The sequence below is a fragment of the Petaurus breviceps genome, unplaced genomic scaffold (assembly GCF_028583685.1).
Source record: "Petaurus breviceps papuanus isolate PSGF00001 unplaced genomic scaffold, PetGlider_PUasm1.0 90879, whole genome shotgun sequence".
NCBI lineage: Eukaryota > Metazoa > Chordata > Mammalia > Diprotodontia > Petauridae > Petaurus > Petaurus breviceps.
Window position 1 is genome coordinate 5,950,925 of NW_027187368.1, and position 20,204 is coordinate 5,971,128.

Genomic DNA, 20,204 nt, shown 5'->3' on the forward strand with positions numbered 1-20,204 from the left:
TATATATATATATATATATATATATATATATATATATATATATATATCTGTATACACATTTGTTATCCCCAAAGTCTTAGTACATTTTTAAGCTATACTATCTTCAGAAGTTAGAAGTTACAAATTATTAAACGAAAGTTTGAAAGTCTAGTTATTTAAATTTCTTTTTATTTATTTAGTTTTAAATAATCTATTTTTAACTTAAATGAAATGGGACATTCCATTATTATGCATAGCTTACCCAACAGTTTCTGAATGACACTTTCTTTTTTCAGACTAGTAGATTAGTGAAGTAGGTCTTCTTGCTCAGGCTCCTCAATAACCAGATCCGTCTCCATTAGACTTTTGTTTTCTTATGAGAGTCCATCAAAACTGTCATGTAGGCATCAAACCTCCTCCTCTGGATGGTCTTAAAGCCAATTGACAGAAATGCAATTCTGTCAATTACTGAGAAACAGCTGATAATGAAAATTTTTACAAAGTTTGAAAACCAACTAGAGTGATGTATTACACAAGCTGTTGATTATATTGAATTTTAATAAGAAACATCAATTTAAAAAAATTAATAATCTCTCAAATGTCCTTTATGTAAGGATATAGCATGATATAATTAAAACTGCACTAAGACTTTAGGATACTCCAAATCTCTCTATTATTATTTTGTATGTACTTTTATATGTGTGTATTGTCTTCTCCATAAAAATTTAAACTCCTTGTGAAAAATGATTGTTTCACTCTTTGTTCTTGGATTCCCTGTGACTGGCACATAGTAGGTGCTTATGAGTAGATTCATTGATTTGACAATAAAAACATCTCCCATTTCAAGATTAAAATGAACATAGCAGGGGCAGCTAGGTGGTGCAATGAATTGAGCACCGATCCTGGAGTCAGGAGGACCTGAGTTCAAATGCGACCTCAGACACTTAACACTTATTAGATATGTGACCTTTGGCAAGTCACTTAACCCCAATTGCTCTGCCTCCCTCCCTCAAAAAACAAAAAAGACAAAAAAATGAACACAGCTCTTTCCTCAGGACAACCCTGTCCCCATAGAACTCCAGTGAGATGAAACCTCAGAACATAGTTTATCAGGGATGAAAAGGACCATAGTGATCTTTTAGGCAAACTCCCTCACTTTTACCAATGAGGCTTTTGAGGTGATGCCCAAGGTCATCCACAGGAAGCAATAAAGGGGAATGAGAGTCTGTTTAGTTCTCTCTTTCCCACAGTTTGCTGTCTCTCCCTGGTATTTCACATTCATTGTCTCATAGTAGCTGTGATTTCCCTAACCTCTCTGAAGACCCTGCCTTTGGAAAACAGAGCACCCCTGGAGCTCAGGAGAGCTGCTATGGGCGAGCTTTCATTAGAATCCCCATTTCCATCAGACCTTTGCCTGGCTGAGGAGAAAAGAGAAAGCCAGTGTGGGGGAGGACAGAGAGATGCAGGCTCCCCTGCCATTCCTAACCCACATCTGTAAGCAATGAATGGCTCACTGTTAATCAGGGTGTAAAGCAGTCAGACTCCCCTCCAGCCAGTGCCTCCTTTTTGCCCTCAGCCCTCTGCAGAGCCAGTCACAGCCTTGTTGGGAAGTGGAGGGGGCGGGGAGCTTGGTACAAAGTCATTTGGAGGCCACCGAAGCTGGGTAAGGAAATCTGTGAAGCAGAGAGGTAATTTGTAGGAATACCCCAAAGGGAAGACAACTTTGAACAGAACATCATCTTAATAAACAGGAAATTAAGTCTTAATAATTCAACAAGAAGCCTATTAACCCCTCCTGATCTAAGCTCAGCTTCTACCAGCTCTTAGTCCAGGGGGAACCCTGGTTCCCTGCCTGCTTCCCCTCCTCTCTTACCTTGCTCTACCAGCCTTACAGCTCCCTTTCCCTAATCCTGACTTCCTAGTCATTAGTTATAATAATTAAGCTTCCAATGTCTATAGTGGTTGAAAGTGTTTTCCTCTCAAGAATCTTATAATATACAAAATATAAGGAGTGATTGATGTCAGTATTTCAAATAAGGATGTCATGCCAGGTGACTTTTAAGTTCCCTTTCAGCTCTAAATCTATTGTCCTATGGACATTCCATAATATCAATAATAATAGCATTTTACCAAATCTGCTCTTTACAAAGTTACCTACGATTTCTTAATTCCAAAATCCACTGGTTTGTTCCCCCTTCCCCCCCCTCAATTCTCATTCTCCTCAGTCTCTCTGGAGCCTTTGACACTTTTGATTACCCTCTCCTCCTTCATGCTCTCATCTCATTGGGTTTTCAGGATGCAACTCTTTCTAGGTTCTCCTCCTTCCTATTGAATTTCTCCTTCTCAATCATCTTTAGTGAAATCTTCATCTAGATACCTCCTTCTATCCATCGGTGCTCCATATATTTCTGTCTTGGACCATCTTTTCTTTTACTTCTATATTATTTCACTTGTTGATCTCATCAGTTTTCATGAATTTAATTTATGAAATTATTACCAATATGCTGATGATATTTATCATCTATTCTGATAGCAGCATAATCTACTTATCCTGTCCCAACTTCTCTGTTAACCTTCATTCTCCCATCTCCAACTGCTTTTCAGACATCTCAAATTGTATGTCCAGTAGACATCTTATAAATTCAACACATCCAAAACTGAATTCATTCTTTTCCACACAATTTCCCTGTTATTGTAGAGGACACAATGCTATCCTCCAAACCCCTCAGGCTCACAAACTAAGTGTCATCCTCAGCTCCTCACTATCTTTCACACACCTGCCCCAATCCAATCTGTTGCAAAGGTCTATTGATTTGACCTTTGTAATATCTTTCAAATATGACCCGTTCTTTCCTCTGACACTGCAATCATTCTGGTGCAGATCCTCATCACAACACACCTGAACTATTGCAGTAGCCTGTTGCTGTACCTGCCTACATCAATTCTTTCTCCACTCCAATCCATTCTCCATTTAGCCACCAAAGTGATTTTCATAAAGTGCAGGTCTGACCATCAAATGGTTTAATAAACTCTAGTGGCTTCCTGTAACTTCCACAATTAAATACAAAATCCTCTGTTTGGCCATCAAAACTCTTCATAACCTAGCCCCCTCCTATCTTTCCAGTCTTCTTACACATTACTCTCCATGAAGCACTCTTCAGTCCAGTCATACTGGTATTCCACAAGCAAGACATTCTTCTCAGCTCTGGGTCTCCCATCCCTGGAATACTTTTCCTCCTCATATCTGCCTACTGGTTTCCCTGACTTCCTTTAAGTCCCAACTAAAATTCCATCCTCTACAGGAGGTCTTTCCAAACTTTCTTAATTGTAGTGCCTCCCTCTTAGTAATTTCATACTTATACTTTATATAATTTGTTTTTAGATATTTGTTTGTTTCTTGTCTCCTGGATCAGATTGTGAACTCCTCAAGGGTTGGGCCTATCTTTTGCTTTTTTTAAAATAATTTTTATTTTAATTAATTTTTGTGATTAGCACAGCCCATGGTACATAGAAGGTATTTAGTAAATGTTTATTGACTGAGAAACTAGGAAATATCAAAGAATATTTAGGCTACTAGCTATGTACATGGTCCTAGACTAGGTCATGAAAGCAAGACAAAGATAGGTAACTTGACCAATTTCACATAGGTAGCAAGCAGTCAGTCTGGAATCTTTAGAGAAACTTAGATCACAGATTCATAAATCTAGAATGGGAAGGAATTTTAAGGTTCATCTAGTTCAAATAACTTATTTTACAGGAGAAGAAACTTAGGCCCAGAGAGAATAAGAGGTTGAGCTAAGGCCATATAAAGTGAGTTACATGGTGGGTTTTTAGATTCAACTTATCCAATTTCTCCATTTCTCTCATCCTCATTTGATTCACACAACTCATAGAATGTTATCGTTAGAAAATTATCCCAAGGTCATCTACTTCCTGGTTCATGGTCTAAAATGTTTTCCTTTGAAAAGTATTTCAGGACACAACTCTGAAATTCTGCTTTTGAGTTTGAAGAGAAAATACAGGAATAAGTTGGAGAAAAGTTACTGGTTAGTGAGTGACCTGTTAAGTGAAACAAGATGGCTAGGTAAAGGTAACTGGAAATATCCCCCATAATAGGGAGTCTTCTAAATCATGTAATTTCTCCCTCACAGGAGAGGAGGCCTTGACCATGTACATGGACAAAAGCCGACTCGACAGGAAGTCAGGGAATGCTACCCAAAGTGTGGAGGCTCTGCACCAGCTCGCATCCTCTTACTTTGTTGACCGCGATGGCACAATGAGGAGACTCCATGAGATCCAGATCTCCACCGGAGCAATCAAGGTATGGTTGGGGACATCTCTCACAGAGAGGGAGGATAGGATAGACATACAAGGCAGAGAGGAGCAGATCTTCCAAAGCATCATAGACCTTCAGGGCTGGATGGGGAGGTTATTACAAAAGAGTATAAGGGACGTTAGAGCTGGAAGGGTCCTTAGAACAAAGAACACTAGACCTGGAAGGGAAAGTAGAATTTAGAATTTTAGAACATAAAACATGGAATGTTAGAGCTAAAACATAGCTAGAACATAGACCCTGCAACATAGCATACTGTAACATAGAAAGGAACCTCAGAGAGAGCTTGCTTAAGGACACATGGTATGTTTGTGGAAAAGCCAGGACCAGGATCTAGGTCACTGGATTCACATTCTAATACTCTTTAAGGATAAAATGGATCTAGCTGGGACAAATCCAAGTTGATTGTAGATGATCAGGAGCTGATTACAATGGACAATGATATAAAAAGGCACTACCTGTAACAGTCATTTTTCTCCCACCTTTCCTGTGATGTAAGTGGTACAAGGAGTATTATGTACACTTTATAACTGAGCCCCAAAGATATGAAATTACTTTCCCATAATCACGGGTCTATGAAGTATTAAGAGTCAGGACTGAAACATAGGACTTTTCATAACCTATAAACCCTGTAGCCATGATCAGAGTCCTGCTCTTAGCAGGAGATATGTTGCTGTTGTAAAATGCATTCCTGAATAAAGGGAGGTCATTTTTGAAGCAAACCATGCGGTTAGTACTTTTGTCAACCAAAGCAGTCTTCTGTCATGCAAAGAATGCTTTACTTGATTTCTCATATATGGAAATATACTCTGATAGATAATACGTTTGCATGTATGAGTATATGTACAAACATGTATACATGTATGCATACATGTGCATGTTATCCTTTGCTTTTCTTCATAGTTAGATTACTGATTTTTCACCAAATCATTTCCAGATAGTTAAAGTTCGCTAAGACTTTCCAAAGATATTGAAGAAGTAGGGACCAGGGTGAAAGATGCAGGTAGGCAACTGGAAAAAAATTTCAAAAATATAAAATGAACATGTAGGTTCTTAGATTATTCTTAGATTAAGAGAGTTCTTAGATTATTCCTAAAATCTAGACTTGAAAGGAACTTTAGAGATTGAGTCCTTCTCCTGTTCTTACAGATAAACTCAAATTTATAGAAGGTGAGTGGATATACTAAGTAATAGAAAGAGAGAAAAGGGAGAGAGAATAAGAGAGGGGAGAAGAGGAAAGGAAGGGAAGGAAGAAAGAAGAACAGAGGAGAGGAAAGGAGAATAAAAGAATAGAGAAAAGGAAAGGAGGGAAAAGGAGGGGAGGGTAGGGGAGGGGAGAAGATGAGAGATACAAATATGCCAGAAAAAGAGCCAATTCCTCTGATACTCATGAACCCAAATTTAGGGGAGGGTTCACATTGTTAGAGAATTCACTACCAAATGTGGGATCTGTATGAAACTCTCACTGTGTGAGAATTCTGAAAGAGCTGGTTTTTTCATGAGTATGAAACAGCTCCCTGACCACGTCTCTTCTCTTCCCCCCGCTTCCCCCACTGCACATCCCCACTATGGGATGCTGAATTGAGATATTGAAGCTCTGACAGCTGATAATCCTCTCTAGTGCATCTGGGAAGGAAAAGCTTCCTCCTTTCAGGGTTTCCTGGGCAATCACATGTAGGAATCCTCAGTGGAGAATCCATTTCTCTCTGCAACCCAGGAGAGAGATTTTTGTTTGTTTCTGAATGTGTATTTTTTTCCTTGTCTCTGGACACTACTTGAAGACATCGCCACCTGTAACTACTTACTATTTCAATTTGGGTCTTTGACCTGAGGACTCATAAGGTATAGCAATATGCAGTTTTTTTTTAAGCAATTGGGGTTAAGTAACTTGCTCAAGGTTACACGGCCAGGTATTTCTGGGTGGGTGCTAAGTATCCGAGCCTGGATTCGATCCCAGGTCTCCCGACTCTGGGACCGATGCTCTTACTCACTGAGCCACCTGGCCACCCCTAAGTGATTGGGGTTAAATAACTTGCTCAAGGTTACACAGACAGGTATTTCTGGGTGGGTGCTAAGTATCTGAGCCTGGATTCGATCCCAGGTCTCCCAACTCTGGGACCGATGCTCATACTCACTGTGCCATCTGGCTGCCCCTGCAATATGCAATTCTAATCTCAGGACATGAGTTTAAATCTTTACTCTGCTACTTCCTCTCTTGTGTGACCTTGGGCAATCTCAGGTTTTCTAGCTCTCTTTTCTCATTGGTAAAATGGGAATGAGGAGTGTCTAAGATGATATTTAAGGCCCCTTGAAGTTCTTGGCCTATGATTCAATGATGCCCTGTCAGAAAGTATTGACTTTATTAGGTTCAATTCTGGGTGCACCACCACCAAGCATATGAACCTAACAGATTCTGTGAGATTGTATATGGAAGTTATATGATTTTTTGTTAATAACACTTTTATTCATATAGTGATTTGTTACTTTTTTATTCTTTACAATCACCCTTTGAAGCAAGAAAAATTTTTATCAGTATCACCATTTTGCAGAAAAGGAAAACAAGGCCCTGAAGGCTGTCTGACTTGCCTAATGTCACACACTGAGGCAACAACAGAAATAACACTGGCATCCACTTTTAGTCTATGATAGACTAAACAAACAACCAAAACAAAAAAAAGACAACCACCCAAAGGACTTCCACCCGCATAGGATTAAATCACTTATAGTGAAAGGCCTCTTGAAAGGGAAGTGATCGTGATTCCCAGTCTTCCAATCACGTCAAGAAATCTTTCCATTGTAAAACATTAAGGAGACTGAGAACAAGCAGAAATGAAGGCATAGTGTTTAGAGAAGGGAAAAGTTTGATGTTCTTTCTGATAACAATTCAATCAAATCCAACGAATTATCTTATGATCATTAAGTACATATTATTTGCAAGGTTTTGTTAAATGCTCAGCACACAAAAACAAAAACAGCCCCTTTCCCATAAATAGTTCACATTCAGCTGGTGGATGGAGGGAGAGAAAAGCTAAGGGGTCTGCTTTTTGGAGGGGGGAGCAGTGTTTTATTGTGGAGGGGGAAGCAACTGTAGAGGAGAGAGTCAACATTATAAATGGATAGATTGAGTAGCTATTGATGTGGCATGGTTTGAGGATCTCTACTCAGAGTATGCCCCTTCCTGTGCCATGAGCCCTAAAATTCCATTATTGGTTGCCCAGTCCTTTGAATCGTGACATTGTGAGGGTTCATTATAGACATCCTCTCTCCCAAGAATGCCATTACCTACAAGAGAAGAAAAACTTTGAGTTCTTATCAGTTGCATATGGATGGAGATTAGCTGACAGAGGGAAAAGAGTACAGGATTGGGACCTGATATGGGAACTGTACCCAGAGTAGGAGAGAGAGGAGGGTGATGAGTTTGAGTGAGAAGCCATCAAAGACTATACCTACCTACTCTTTCACTTGACAAGGACTGACCCTGTATATGTTCTCTGAAAGGCAACCCTTTAATGTTGTTCTTGGTTACTATACTAGGTAACAGAAACCCGCACTGGTCCCCTGGGCTGCAACAGCTATGACAATCTGGACTCTGTGAGTTCTGTCCTTCTACAAAGCACGGAGAGCAAACTCCACCTCCAAGGTAAGAAAGTGGGATATAGGAAACAGAGAGTGAGTTGGGACACAAAGCCAGGGAAGAATGGATAATGAAGAAGCTGAAGTGGAGAAGAAGGGACTATGGGAAAGGAGAGAAAGAAAAAAGAGAGATTAGGAAGAAGAGTGATAGTGTCAGAGGAGAGGGAAGATAGAGAGGCAGGAGGGAGAAAAGATAAAGATAGAAAGGGAAGGTGATGGTGACAAAGAAATAGTGGAGAGAAAGCAAAGAGGAAGATGAAAGAGGGAGAGGAAATCAGAAAGAGGATGAAAAGAGGAGGGATAAAAAGAGGGTAGATGGAGAGAGAAAGATGAAAACTAAGAGCATGGAAATCAAGTAAGTTATATGAAAGTGTGATTTAAAAAAATTTAACATATACAGTACATGAAATTCGTGGTTATTAATTATTTTCTGACAGAGAGTATGGAAATGTGAGCTTTATCTGATTATTTTGATGAAAATGTCCAAATGGTGTTATTTATAGATGCCTCAGACCTAATATATATTAAAATTTCATAACATATCGTCTGGATTTTTCTCTATTATTGTTTTTGATTTTCAGTGTGTTTTGACAGGTGTTATTTGAATTCCAAGAAATATAGGGTATTTTATAGAACTTTCATTCTATATCCTGGTTCCCTCTATGATTTTTTTTCTTTCATTTCATTTGCTAATCATCCCTGTGCATATTTTCTCTATCAAATTATATCTGGGCTTTGACGAGACTGAGCAACCGACAGGTATGACCTTCTCCCAAAGTGCAGAATAAGGATGGCTCAGAATGTCAGTGGGAGGAAAATTGGCCTTAGATTTGCAAAGCAGATCTGAGCATTGATTGATGTGACTTTGATGTTCTGATATCTTGGTAACTCTTTGTGTTCCCATTCCTGCTAAAGAAGATAGTGGATAAGGTACAATCAGACCCATTGCTTCATAATAATGGGGACCGCAAGAAAGAAGGGGATGAGGGTAGCTGACTTGGGGAAAAAAAATCTATGAATAAGATTCTCTGAAAGAGACTGGAGCCTAGTAAGTGATGCTTTTTCTTAGCTCCTTGAGGAGCCCTCAGAGAAGTGATATTAAGTGGGAAAGATAGATAAGAAGAAAGATAGAAAAGATGTTACTACATCTTATACCTTTTTGAATCTCTGCTCTGCCTTTTCTGTCTCTGCAATATCCCTTTCATTGCCTCTGTCCTTTCTATTTACATTTGCCTCCACCCGAGCTCAGGTATGTATCATCTCTCCCCTAGACGATTACTGTGGTTTCCTGTTTACTCTTCTCTTGAATATATATCCACCTCATTCCAGTCAATCCTGAGCAGGCTGCCACAAAAACACACAGCTCTAATTATATCTCCCTCGTCTTCAACACCTGTCAATTGCTTTATATTGCAAAACAAATAAATCCCTAAGTCATTAGGCTGGCATATAATATTCTCTATATTCTAGCTCCATCCTACCTTTCCATCCTTTTCTCACTCTAATAATGTCTTATATACTCTATTATCTCTTCCAAACTGGCTTATGTATCATAATCCAGATACATCTCAATTTTTCCTTCCTCTTCTGCTCTGCTCATGCCACAATTTCCTGGGACATCCAACATGCCCTCGTGTAATATCCAACTATATCAATAACATAATATAAATAAAGGCCCCTTGAGGGCCTGGCTCTCTGTGAAGCATTCTTTGATCCTCTTAGCCAATGATGACCTCTCCTTCCTGTGAATTCATTGTTTAGATTTTTAAAATGCACTCATAGTGTTCTATGTATGTGTCCTTTCCTTTTCTCTTCTACTTGATTAGAAGTTCCTTGAGGACAAGAGCTTACTTCACTTTGTGCCTTCTTTAGAAGCAAAGATTATGATATGTACATAATGAACTATTACTAAATGTTTTTGAATGACCTCCCTCTAATATCTATGACACTATCAGTGCCAAATTAAAGTTGTTATGCTGGTTGTTGTTGATAATTATGATGATGATGATGATGATAACTGCTATTGATGATAATGATGGACAGCAATGGCCAATACCTAATGAATATTCACCCTGCAGTCATCCATAAAATGGAAGCCAAGGGAGGAATAGAAGCAAGAAAGAGGAAAAGAGAACGAATTGAGGAAAAGAAAGTGACAGTGGGGATGGAAAAAATGAAACATGAAAACAATAAAGGGAAGTTAGTAGTCAGAGAAGCTGTGGCAGCAGCAGTAGTAATAACAATAGTCATACAATGATAATTCTGTATTTTTACACATCTCCCTCCAAGAAACCCAATAAGTCTTTTGTGGGCATCATGTAATTGAATCTTGTATCCATCTGAGAAAGGAAGCAGAGGGCAGATATTATCTTCCCTATCTTACTTTTGGGGAAATTGATGCATACAGAGATTGAAGATTTTGTCTCAGTGTGGGGAAGATCTATGAATGCAACACAGATCTCATTTCTGTTAAAGAAAAAAAAAAGACTGATGGCAAAGGGTAGGAACTTAACAAAGTAGGAATATAGGGGAACAAATAAATCCAAACTGGGAGTTAGGAAACCTGAGTTCTTTTTCTCACTTTACCACTAATGAAGTTTGTGGTACTGGGCAAGTTATATCCACTAGTTCAATTTCTTCATCTGTGTATTGAATAGTTTCATTTTGGCAATTTGTAAAATTCTTTCTAGCTCTCCCATTCCATAACATTTGGCATTCTAAGATCCAGTCCTACTCTTAACATCGTATGTTCTACAGTCCCTTTCACTTCTGCTGGTTCAAGAATTGAAGGAAATTGGAACAAAAGATCCATCTGAAAAGAAGAGAACCATAAACAGTGTAGAAAGAACAGTGAGGAAGGTAGAAGTATAGATTGGTAGGACTGAAAAGGACCTTACTTCATCATCAAATCTCTATCCTCTCCTCCAGACAGTACCACACTCAAACTATCTGAAGAGATGAAGGTCTGTTTTCTGAGACCTCCAGAGAAAGTGAACTCACAGCCTCCCTCTATAACTCATCTCAGAATTTAACAATCAGCTCCAGCACAAAGTTCTTCTTTAGGTCCAAGTCTATATTTTTCCAACTTAAAATGCATTTCTGCATGTTCCTGTTGTGGTTTAGTAGAAATAACTATGATCTTGGGAGGATGACAAAAGTGTGTGTGTGTGTGTGTGTGTGTGTGTGTTTCTGTCTGTCTGTCTGTATCCAGGAGAGGAAGACAAGGTTCCTGGTTTCTAGTCCTGACTTTTCCACTGCAAAGATCTGGAAAAGATCTTACATATAATCTAGTCCATCTCCCTTATATTATATTATATATAAGTAATATACATACAGCACAAAGTCACTTTATTCAGTAAAGTTAAATAGCTCTTTCCCCTCTCTGGGCATCACATCATTCATCTGTAAAAATGAGGGAGTTGAGTGAGATGATCCTCAAGGTCTCTTCTAGTTTTAAAACTGATTCTAATTCCATGAGAAACCATCCCTGTAATCAAAATATTTTATTCAGTATCTACTCCTTATCTCTTGAAACTTTGTTCATTACACACATGAGCACACACACACACACACACACACCCCTTACTATTCCTGCTTAACAAAATCAAATCCATCTTTCAAGTCCCAGTTCAAATCTTAATTACTTTGGGAGATATTCTCTGAGTACCTCTGCCCACAGAGATACTGCCTTTTAATTTCCTCCAGCTCTTACTGTTTGTACCATCCATTTGATGCTAGGTCTTTATCTTCGTGTGTGTGTGTCTGTGTCTGTCTGTCCATCTGTTTGTCTGTCTCCTCTGGCTGGAAGGCAGGGATCAAGCCTCACACATCTTTCTATCTGACCTCAGTCCCAGGTAGTGCTGCATACAGGGGAAGAGCTCACTAAACATAAAGTACTTGCTTGATTAAAAACATAATTGAATTGATCACCTAGATTGTGTGCAGAGGTGAGAGTTGCTTGCTGGCCCTCTTGAGTAGAGAGGGGATAAAAGTGAGTTTGAAAGTCACATTATTCCCTCCTCCATGATCTCCTGGAAACAGCACTGGATTTGGAGTCGGAGAAACTGTGTTTAGATCTTGGCTCTTTATTTGCTAGCTGTTTGATCACTGGTAAATTGTTTTACCTTCCTGGGCATTGGTTTCCTCATCTGTAAAATTCATTCAACAAACATTTATTTAAAATTTTGCTATGTGCAAGGCACTCTGCTCAATGCTGGAGATGTAAAGACAGTAAAGAACAGTTTCTCTCCTCCTGGGAATTCTGTTCAGTCTAAAGAGAGAAAGGAAGATGCAGCAAGTCCACAAATATGTATATCCACAGGATGAATGAAGTGCTATGAAGTTATTTCAAGATTAGGAAAGGCCTGGTGTGAAAGGTGGGAACGGAGATGTGCTTTGAAAGAAGCCAGGGATACTTAGAAGTGGCAATGACAAGCAATTCACTCTAGACATGGTGGTCATGCAGAGGATTACCCAGACTTCCAGAGTCCTTAGCACATGTATCTTCCATAAGAAATCTCTCCTCCTTGCAGTTTATTCTCTGTTCAGCTGTCAATGTGATCTTCTGTATGCCCACATCACTCCACTACCAATCAAGTCCAATGACTTCCTGTCACTTCTGGAATCAACTATGAACTCCTCTATTTGGCATTCAAAGCCCCCTCCCCTCCACCTTCCCAGTCTTCCTTATCTCACTCATCACAGTGTACTCTTCTATCTAATGACTATGACTTCTCTACTGTTCTTCTCACAAGAAACCCATTTCCTGGCACTGGACATCTTCTCTGGCTGATCCCTGTGCCTGATGTGGTCTCCCTCTTCATCTCCACCTTCTGACTTTCCTTGCTTTTTTCAAGTCCCAGTTAAAATCCCACCTTCCTTTCTCTCCCTTGATGCCAGTGCCATCTTTCCATAAATTATCTCCAATTTATTCTTTATATAGCTTGTTTGTGTGTTATCTCCCCCATTAGAGTGTGAGCTCCTTGAGAGCAGGTACTGTCTTTTGCCTTTTCAAACCCAGCACTTAATACTGTTCTTGGCATAGAGAAGGTACTAAATGTTTGTTGACTGACTGACCGTCATGCTAGAAGAGAATGATGAAGCTCTAAGCCAAGTTGGTAGATAAGAGGGTAATGATACAGTGGAAATAGTGACCCCAGCAAGAGAAGTTCATATGTGATTGTATAGCTCAAAGTTTACATTCAAGGAACCTGGAAAGGGAAGGATTAATCCCAAGAAAGTCTTGTCTTAATAAAGCAAGTGACCTTTAACAGTATTCCTTATGTTATCTTTTCAATCTGGAAGATGGCTTTCTGAATAATTTTGACAAATCCCTTCTTTCATCTGTAGCCTTTTAGCCAGATCTCATTAAGAATAAGTCACAGGCCTGTAGGTAATGGATTGTGACTGAGGCTCCCTTCACCTGATTAGCAGTGGAGCAGGAGGCACTGACAAGAATCCATGTTTCTGCCTTCATATGGCTCTGACTGGGAGGCCTGTTCAATATACTAGCAGCGTCTTCATGACAAAAACAATTGCTGACTTCCAACCAGCCAGCTGCAACCAAATATTGGTTTTGTTTTATGAGCCAAGAACCCTGTATTCCCTGTGAAATATCTAGCCTGTAGGGAAGAGAGGGAGGACCCAGGAAGATGGGGAAGCTTGGAGATTCAAATTGATTAGACAAAAATAAGTTGCATCCTGGAGGAGGAATTGTATTGACCTGGAAGACAGTAGAACTGGATTCTTATCTTAGTTCCCTGTGTGGTATGTTTGTGTGTGTGTGCTTGTGTGTGCGTGTGTGTGTGTGTGCGTGCATGCAAAAGGCATTCATTTGTAAAATAATGGGGTTGGACTAGATTAGGGGCTCTTCTTGATGTTTTTTGTGTCATGGACCCTTTTGGCATGTGATGAAACCTATGAACCCCTTCTTAGGTTATATGTATAATTATTATAATAAATTATATATATAACATGTATATAATCATGTATATATGTATTATAATAAATTATATATAATATGTATATAATTATGTATGTATAATTATTATACTATATTATATATGTATTATATATATAAAATCTAAGAAGGGGTTCATAGGCTTCATCACATTGTCAAAGGGGTCCATGACATAAAAAAGTCAAAAGAAAAGCCCGTAATCTAGTGTGTGTGTATACACATGCATATTATTAATATATTATAGAACTATATAATATATCCTATATTATGTAATTATAATATAATATATTAATATATTAATAATATATACATACATATGTACACACATATGTACATATATATGTATTCTGAAAGAAATGCTTCATTTCAGTTAGAGATTAATGAAATTAAAGATTTATCCTTTTTCTTCCCCATGAAAGGGACCCAGGTTAAGAAACTCTGGTTTCTGTGATAATAATAGCTGGCATTTAGATAGCACTTTAAGGTTTACAAAGGACTGAAAAGCAGTGCTATTATTAGCCCCATTTTTCAGATGAGGAAATGGAGGCTGAGAGGGATTAAATGACTTGCTGGGTGTCACATAGCTAGTAAACGTCTCTAAGTATCTCTAACACTCCATCCACTGAACCACCTAGCTGCCTCAGTGGTGACTAAAGATGACCATAGATTTAAGAGCTGGGAGAGAACTGAGAAGGCACCTCATGATAACATCCTCATTTTATACTTTACAAAAATGAGTCATTTAGGGGCTAAATAACTTGCCCAAGTTGCACAGGTAGTAAGAGGCAGAGAAGGATTTAAGTCTTTGTCCAATGGCCTTGAAACTGTATAACTGATCTACAAGGTTTTTGTTTTGCTTTTTCTTAGGGGGGTAAGGCAGGGCAATTGAGGGTAAGTGACTTGCTCAAGGTCACATGGCTACTAAGTATTAAGTGTCTGAGGTCGGATCTGAACCTAGATCCTCCCGACTCCAGGGCCAGTGTTCTATTTACTGTGCCACCTCACCACCCTGATCTATGAGGTTTTAATGATTTTAACATGCTGTAACTGTTACATTTTATGTTCTAGATTCTTCTAAAATATCATGTTTTAAGGTCTCTTCTAGATTTGACATTTCATATTCCATCCCTAGTTTCCTAAATTATTTCTTCTAGCACTCTGTGTTTTATTGTTCCTTTCAGATTTTGCATTCTGTGATATTAAAGATCAGGATCAAAGAAGGAATATTTGGGTTCAAGATCTGTCTGGTCTTGATTAAGAGAAGGGTAGTATGAAATCAAAACCACAGTTATGAAGTGCCACTCTCCAAAATGGGTATGCATTACTGACCCAAGTAGGAGAATAAATGATACCTTATTTCCTTTACCAAGCAGGCTATGAGTGCCATAGACTCACATAGATAGTTCTAGGTGCTATTATGCCATGGATGGGTAAAAGGAAAGGAGGAGATTTCAATGATAGGTGAGTTTTCAGAGACTAAAGCCTAGATAGCCTTCTATGAAAAGTTATGGGGAGATATAAAGAATTATCATGGAAAAACAAACAACAACAAAACAGTGACCTGTCAATGAAGAGATCTGGATTTCTAGTCTCAGTTTTGCAACTACTTATATGACTGTGGTTAGGGCTAGATATTTAAATCTTGGAATAATTTGCATAAAGATAACAATTAAATTTATAAGACTTGATGAGATCGCCAACAGAGATAGTATAGAAGAGAGCCCCAGACAGACCCTTGGGGCATACTTATAGATAGTAGAGGTACCATGGATACCTTTTCTGGAAGACCAGAAAAGGAGGACAAAAAAGAGTAGTGAGAAAGGTGGGAGGAGAACCAAGTGGGAGTAGTGTCACAAAAACCAAGAGAAGAGAGACTGTACAGGACGGAGAAGGTGATCTACACTGCCTGGAGCTATATAGATGGGTCAGGAAGAAAAAAGAGAAAAAGGGAAGATTAGGGGGAAGAACAGAATTAAGGATCAGAAGACAGAGAAAAAGATGAAATGATAAAACATCATGATCAGATAAAGGAATTTTGAACTTCAGAAACATAAAAGTGAAACACAATTTCATTAGCCTCAAAATATTTTTATCCATTAAGATCACCACTGCCATTCATATAAACCTTATCTCTCCTGTATATTGGGTGAATAAGGCAGAGGATTATATACCTAGGATATACTGGCATCCTGACCCCTTTCCTTGAAATACTCAGCAGGCCCCAAGGAATCCTCTTTAGCCATTGAATGGCCACTGAAAGTATATTCATGAACTCATCTGAAAATCTGGATCCTATTAATTTTCTCAGTCTGTACAACTTCTATGGATAATGAATGGCAAATGTTTGCTCTCCTGGGTACTGGGCAAAGTACTGCTTCCTTATCTGAAACAACCTCTTTAAAGCTTTTAAGGGACCTTCAAATATTCAGATCCATAGATTGATAAGTTAGAACTAAAAAGTACCTTCGAGAATACTTAGGTCTATAGATTCATAAAATGTTAGAGCTGGAAATGACCTTAGAACATAGAATGTTGGGACATAGAATATAGAATGTAAGAATTGAGAGGGACTTTAGCCCGATAAAATTTAACTAATATTTCTTAAATGACCATCAGAATTCTAGGTGAAGAGCACTAAGGATGAAAAGATTTCTAAAAAAGAAAGAAGGAAAGGCAATTGCTCTCCTCAAGGAGATTGAATTCCATTGCAGGAAGTACACAGATAACTATAATTAAAGGGATAGTGTGAAGAGGTTGTAAAGACTAAATCAAAATACTTAGGAATCATTGCAGAGGGAAATACTATTAGCCATGATGATAAGGGAAGGTTTTCAGAGGAAGTGTCACCTTAAATGAGAATGAATAAAGAGAAGACAAAGAAAAGGAGAGTATATTCTAGGCTTAGGGAACAACTTGTATAACTACAGGGATGGGGGTGGGGTGGGAGTGGATGCAAATTTAGGAAATAGCTAATAATTAATTTTGCCTGGTGTATAGAGTATACAAAGGAGGCTTAAAAGAATTAAAACTGGACAACTATGCTTGATTCACAATATAGAGAGTCTTAAATGCTGAAACTGAGTAGTTTCATTTGACCTAAAATCAATAGGGAGCCATTGAAGATCTTTTTGATCAGGGAGGGTGGATAGAGCTTTACATATTTCCACCCCTTTTTGAGACTATGTGTAAAGAATGGATTGTAGAGTATGGAGATATGGGACAGAAGAACTAACTGGAAATTATAATAGTCTAGAAGAGAGGTGATAAGAGCATAAACTTTACCTTCTCACTTAAGTGATAACTTCATCTCTTACCTCACTTAAAAAAAAAAGCAAGTTTATTTCATTGGCCTTTTTGGTTCCCAGGTTTATAACCTTGGAGTTACTTTTGACTCTTTCTCCTTTCTCACACCCCTCTCTGATCATTTGTCAAATTCTAATTTTCCACCTATGGTGAAATGAAGTTTTCTGCTAAGTGAGAAGGTAAAGTAAGCATTGAAAAGTAGCAATTGAAAAGGGAAGATGAGGTTTGGAACAACTGTACTGGAGAATCCTACATTGTTAAACTAGTTAACTAGTTAATTGTCAAGAGAGGAGAGTGAGGACACCATATGGATGATTGGCAAAATAGGAAGAAATTGACTAGCCAGAAGTCTCCAAAAGGGCAAAAGATATTAGATGTGAGAAAAAAAGTACAGGAGGAGATGATCAGAGAGGGTGCTTTCAATGGCCCAGGAAAATAGACACCACATTTTTCAGTCACCATTAAGATCTATAGTGAGTCAGGCTGAGATAGAAGGGAGATGGAAATCTTGACAGTTGAGGAGATTAATAAAATAGGGGACCAGAGTGATTGAAGAGAACCCAATATGTCAGATAAGATTATGCATGTTAAGTGCTTTGAAATCCAAAAAGTGTCATGTGTTAGCTGTTGATGATGATGATTATGGCAACATTATTATTATCATTATTATAACAAAGGGCCTGAGGTTGAGGGGGGATTTTTGAGAGGATCATATGCCTAATAATGAAGTACTTGAGCAAAGAGGAAGAATGATCAGTAGTTTAGAAAATGACAACAATAATCTCTAGGTAGGGGAATAGGAATGAATGATATCAACTTCAAACAAGGAGTGATTGTGACAGTAAGAACATCTAGAAGCATCAGCTGGTGATTATTCCCTGGTAGCATTCAGTAGGGTGAGATTCTTCATTTCTCTCAAATTCTCTCTTTTCCTTCTACCTTCACCCAGTGATTGGGAAGACAAAAAAAATGTGATATCAGTTATACATATAAAATCATGCAAAATATTTCCATATTAGTCCTCTTTAAAAAAAAAAGGAAGAAAAATAAAATGTAAAACAAGTTATGCTTCTATTTGTATTCAGACTCCATCAGTTCTTTCTCTGGAGATGAAAATCATTTTTTATCAAAAGTCCTTTGGATTTATCTTGGATCATTTTATTGCTGAGAAAAGTCATTCACAGTTGATCATCTGACAGTATTGTTGTTACTATGTACCATAATGTTCTCTTGCTCACTTCACTTTGCATCAGTTCATATAAGTCTTCTCAGCTTTTTTGAAACCATCTCTGTTGTCATTTTTTATAGCACAATAGTATTCCATCACAATCATATGCTGCAACTTGTTTAGCCATTTCCCAATTGATGCACATCCCCTCAATTTCCAGTTTTTTGTCATCACAAAAAGAGTGAATAGGTCCCTTTCCTTTTTCTTTGATGTCTTTGGGACACAGTTTCAAATTGTTCTCCAAAATGGTTGTTAGTTCACAATTTCACCAGCAGAGCATTACTATCCCAATTTTTCCACATTCCCTCCAACATTTGTCATTTTCCTTTTCTGTCATATTAATCAATCTGATAGGTTTGAGGTGATACCTCAGAGTTGTTTTAGTTTGTTTTAATCAACAGTGATTTAGAACATTTTTTAAGCAATTGGGGTTAAGTAACTTGCTCAAGGTTACATGGCCAGTTATTTTGTGTGTGTGTTAAGTATCTGAACCCGGAACCAAACCCAGGTCTCCCGACTCTGGGGCTGGTGCTCTTACTCACTGGGCCATTTGGCCACCCCATTTAGAACAATTTTTATATGACTATAGCTAGCTTTGATTTTTCCTACTGGAAATGACCTTTGCATATCCTCTGACCATTTAGCAACTAGGGGATGGTTTGTGTTCTTTTTATTTTTTTTAAAGCAGTTGGGGTTAAGGAACTTGCCCAAGGTTACATGGCCAGTACATGGTTTGTATTCTTATAAATTTGAATCATTTCTCTGTTTGAGAAATAAGGCCTTTATTGAAGGAACTTGCTACAATCCCTCCCCCCCCTCCACGCAGTTTCCTGTTATCCTTCAACTCTTGGCTGTATTTTGTGAAAAAACCTTTTTAATTTCATGTTGGTCACAAAGTCTTCCTTATCCATAGATCTGACAGGTAAAATTTTCCATGCTCCCCTAATTTGCTTATGATATCACCCTTTATGTCTAAGTCATGTACTCATTTTGATCTTATCTTGTTCTAATGTGTGAAATATTGGGCCTGCCCATTCTCACAAGTCATTTTACATGCCTCTAAAGCACTCCCTTCTTATCTTTACTTCTCAAAATTTTTGTCTTCCTTCAGGGCATAAGTCAGGTCTCACTTTCTCTGTGGAAACTTCATGAATATCAACAATCATTACTGTGCTTTGCTTCCTGAGCTTTACCTGTTATGTTTATTTGTGCTCACTCTGGGATACTGGAAACTCCTAGAGGGTAGCAGGTGGTTCTTTCTTTTTTCCCCTCTTTGCCACCACAGTGTTTTGGTGATAGCGTAGGCAATCAAGAAGTGTTTATTACAATGAACTGAAGGATCTTTAGCATGTGAAAAGTATGCAAAGTTCTTACATGTTGGTTAATCCATTGGATCCTCACAACTTTCTTGAGAAGGAGGCACAGCAAGGATTACTGTTCCACTTTTGAAAGGAGGTGTGTGTGTGTGTGTGTGTGTGTGTGTGTGTGTGTGTGTGTAGGGGGTGGAGGGGTAGGGTTATCCAGATCTATGATTTTATTGGAATAGGTAACTTCTAGAAATTCTCTCTTATTAATGAAAAGGGTCACTTGGATGCACTGAGAGGTTAAATGACTTATCCAAGGTGACACACTAGGTTTGTGTCAGAGGTAGAACTTGAGACAAAATCTTCCTGTGTGGCTCTGCCCACTACTCCACATTGCCTCAGATGCCTCCCTCTTTAAAGATGAGAAGAGTAAGGGAAGGGATAGCATTTACCATTTGCCAGGTG

General features: G+C 38.4%; 1 protein-coding gene across 1 annotated transcript in view; it reads left to right on the top strand.

The window, feature by feature from the left end:
• BRINP1 (BMP/retinoic acid inducible neural specific 1) overlaps positions 1-20,204 on the top strand; it is a 194,430-nt gene that overhangs the window by 119,272 nt on the left and 54,954 nt on the right. The window contains exons 4-5 of the mRNA XM_069073814.1: positions 4,131-4,300; positions 7,847-7,952. Of these exons, the coding sequence (XP_068929915.1) occupies positions 4,131-4,300; positions 7,847-7,952 (276 nt within the window). The remainder of the gene's footprint in view (positions 1-4,130; positions 4,301-7,846; positions 7,953-20,204) is intronic.